At 32.5% G+C, this 3,924-nt stretch overlaps 1 protein-coding gene across 1 annotated transcript; it reads left to right on the forward strand.

The window, feature by feature from the left end:
* The first annotated feature begins 450 nt into the window (after positions 1-450).
* On the forward strand, positions 451-2,554 carry LOC119683301 (neprilysin-4-like). Its single transcript, XM_038096947.1, has one exon. It carries the CDS (start codon positions 457-459, stop codon positions 2,527-2,529), a length of 2,073 nt encoding a protein of 690 aa, XP_037952875.1. The 5' UTR covers positions 451-456; the 3' UTR covers positions 2,530-2,554.
* The last annotated feature ends 1,370 nt before the right edge of the window (positions 2,555-3,924 follow it).

Consider the following 3,924-nt stretch of genomic DNA (forward strand, 5'->3'; position numbering starts at 1 on the left):
TGTATACATACTTACAATATAAAAAAAAAAATTATTTTTTTTAGTGACGTCATTACTTAGAAGATATGAATAGTTTATTGATCTTGAAATTGAAAAAGAAAAAGAAAATATTTCATAATATTTATTTCCTTTTCACTTTCATTGAGAACGGACTAGTTCTCAAGTCCAAGTTATTCTATTTATTTATTTTATTTAATAAATTTTGTGATTAATTTATAAATAACACAAGAACGTATTTGTGTATAAAAACCTCACGTGAAAACGGAAATAAATGAAATTTGAAATAGCAAAGCTCAGATAACCTTTCTGGCATAAAAAATAATTCAATCAAAAAAAAAATGTTGATTAACAATGTTTGTTCTTGAACAAATCGCCAAAATCGACTCGCCACAAATCAGTACCGAAACGGGCAGCGTAGCGTAAATACTTATGTATAAAAAATAAAATATATATAATATGAATAGAAAACAAAATATATTTCATTACTTCATAATATTAATTTTGTTCCAACAATGTTGTTATGCGCTGACATTGAAATCAACCTATGAGGATTTTCAAAGTGAAGATGCGCGGAAAATTATGCGTTTGGCCAAGTCTGCGGAAATGCGAGCCTATATGCAAAGCGATATCGATCCATGCGATAATTTCTATAAATATGCGTGCGGTAATTGGGCCAAATTGAATCCCGCACGTAAAGATCCCAGGACGGGTATATTCAGTGTCTTGTCGAAAGCATTCATTGGTAGAGCGCTGCGTATTTTACAAAGCCCAAAACATACCACCGAAAGTGACATGGAACGTCAAGTGAAATATTTCTATGAGTCGTGTTTGAATAGGAAAGAATTGCGTCACAATTATAAGGAAAATCTACTCAGTATTATGGAGGAGTTTGGTGGCATGCCAGCGTTAAAGGGTGAACAGTGGAATGAAGATAAATTCAATTGGTTAGAAGTTGTCGCAAAGATACTACGCAAATATGGCAAAAAAATCATAATTGGTGTGGACATCTCACCGGATTATATGAATAACGAAGTGAATCGTGTGTATATTGGACAAAATGATAATTTGGTGACAAGTCGTGCATCTGAGTATTACGATCGTTTAAGAATTGTACGCAAGATAGAACTGAGTCGTTTGTTTAACATTAAATCGGATATACTTTCAGATACAGTAGAGGAAATGATTGAATTTGAAAAAAAGTTAGCATCTGGTATGGTGGACCAACAGGAAGGTTTAGGTATGGAAGATAAAGTAAATTTGCAATTGTTGGAAGAAATGACTGAAACCTATAAACCTACCTTAAACTACACGCATTTCGTTAAAACATGGTTGGGTTATGAATATCGCTTACCTGTTTATGAATATGTAGAATCATATCATCGCAATTTACGCAAAGTAATTGAAAGTACGCCTAAGAATGTGGTGGCTAATTATATTATGTGGGAACTATTGACAGATTTTCGTATAGATATGGACGGCACAGAAGAGAAGCACCAGACAAAATGTGTGGAAATGACTAAGCGTTATTTTGTAAAATATATGGATTACCTGGTATATCGTTATGTGGTTAAAAGTAATGATAAAATTGTCTCGGATGTGGAACAAATGTGGTTGGAATTGAAGAAAACATTTGAAAGTATACTTAAATCTGATGCCACAAAATGGATGACGGAAAGTACACGTGATAAAGCATTGGAAAAACTTTCAGCTATGACAATGGAAATAAATAATTATGAACAAGAGAATTTCGATAAAGATTTTGGTGATCTGGCCATTGGCACAGATAATTATTTCGAAAATGTTGTTAACATACTTGAGCGACGTGGATTGAATTTTCGATTAAAAGTGCAGGAACCACCAAAAATCGATGAACCAGAAGTACTTTCATTTTCGCCAGCATATGTGCCAGAATTAAATAAAATTTATATACCAGTCTCCTTTCTACAACCGCGTTACCTTTGGGATAACGCCTATCCAGCTGCAATAAAATACTCCACTGTGGGTTACATTGTGGCACACGAGCTAGCGCATGGTTTCGATGATATTGTACGTAAATACGATTCAAAAGGCAATTTCAATAACTGGTGGGATAAAAATTCCACAGCGGCATTTCAAACACGCAAGGAATGCTTACGTCAGCAATATGGGGAATATAAATACGGTGGTATGCTGTTGGAAAAAATTAACGCCCAAGATGAGAATATAGCCGACAATGTTGGTATACGCATTGCATATGCAGCATACCAAAGTTGGTTACTGGAACATGCTAATTCATTAGAATTACACGAGGAAGCACTGCCTCATATGAATTTGACCTCGCGACAAATGTTCTTTGTCGGTACGGCGCAAGTGTGGTGTGCAGATATACATCAAGAATTTCAGCATCTACTGACTACTGTAGATGTCCATGCACCAGAGGAAGTACGTGTTATGTTAATGTTATCAAATTTCGACCAATTTTCGTTAGAGTTTAAGTGTCGCTTGGGCACACGAATGCATCCGTATCGGAAATGTGTGTTCTATGGCTAGCTTTGTAGATGATAAATAATTTTGTGTAACACTTAGGAAAGTATTTTTACATTTTTTTTAAAAATATTTTTATTTATTATTTTCAGTTATAAGTTATCTAATTTTTTTTTTAAACTGTGTATACATATATCATTTTTTTTAATATAAAACAATCCTCAAACAAAATCCTCAAACTTATTTTTATTTTTCCGAGATTTCACAATTGTGTCACATAAATTATTTATGTTGTCGTTAAAGTCTTATCGGTGATGACGTATTTTATTGCTATTGATAATAATGACTGAAGTATCAGGAAAAATTTATGTACACATATAAGCACTTAGTCTGAAGAAATATTTTTATTTTTAAATTTTATGGAAGGTGCAGGAAAGGTATTTTTAAAACGGTACAAATTACAAACGGTGGGCATTCGTATTCTTAGTTTATTTTTTTTCAATGACGTCAAGTACGTGGTTCAGAAGATTACCACTGTTGCTTCCATGAAGTTTTTAAAGAGCTGCATTACTTCTCAGTCAGCATTAGAACTAAGAAATTAACAAGTGAAAAAAAGAACTTTTTTTTAATGGATGTTACTTTAACTCAAATGCAATCATTCTAATATTTTTCTAACATATTTCTTGAAGAGCAACTAGACATTCCACTGAGCGTTCTTTTAATATGCGAGAAGAAGTCTTAATCTCCGGAGGGTGAATCAATAGAATAACTTGATGGAATAGCAATTTGAAAACGCATTTTTTCATTTATTTAGGTCTTTTTTAATGGTTTCATCGTTCAATCGTTTCAGTAACAAGATAAAATATTCGATCTGAAATTATTTTTAAGATGATTGATAAGTATTATATCATGCGAATTCAAAAATAACGATGCCATAAACTTTACGACCTATTGTTACGGATAAGGTCACTTTAATTTCGGGATTTATTTATTTTCCAAATATTAGATAAATATTATACTGCGAATATTTCAAAAAATAGACTTCACAATGTTCGAATGGACTATTGTGTCTTTGATTGATTTGTCCGGACTTCTTCAGTTGCTGTTTACTTAGTTAATTATAGATTTAACTCCAGTCAATTTTTGTCTAGTGTTAAATAATTCATGAAGAACTTCTTTTAATTGCACTTAAAGATGTTTAAATGGTGTTTAGAACCGGTAACTTTTTGCTGCTTTAAGCAACTGTGAGTAAAATATGAAATCCACACTTACTCATTATGTAAGTGGCCAGAGCGTTTGGGGTAATAATTATCTGAATAAACAAATTTAAGATTCTTATACTAACAAATAATTTAATTTCCTGGGACAAAGATCCTGTCATGTGTAATAAATGAATCCATTGTATTAGTTGATTGGTTGGAGTGGCATGTCTGCAGATATCCTTCCGCTACAAATAATTAG

The sequence above is a fragment of the Teleopsis dalmanni genome, chromosome 2 (genome assembly GCF_002237135.1).
Source record: "Teleopsis dalmanni isolate 2A chromosome 2, ASM223713v2, whole genome shotgun sequence".
NCBI classification, from domain to species: Eukaryota; Metazoa; Arthropoda; class Insecta; order Diptera; family Diopsidae; genus Teleopsis; species Teleopsis dalmanni.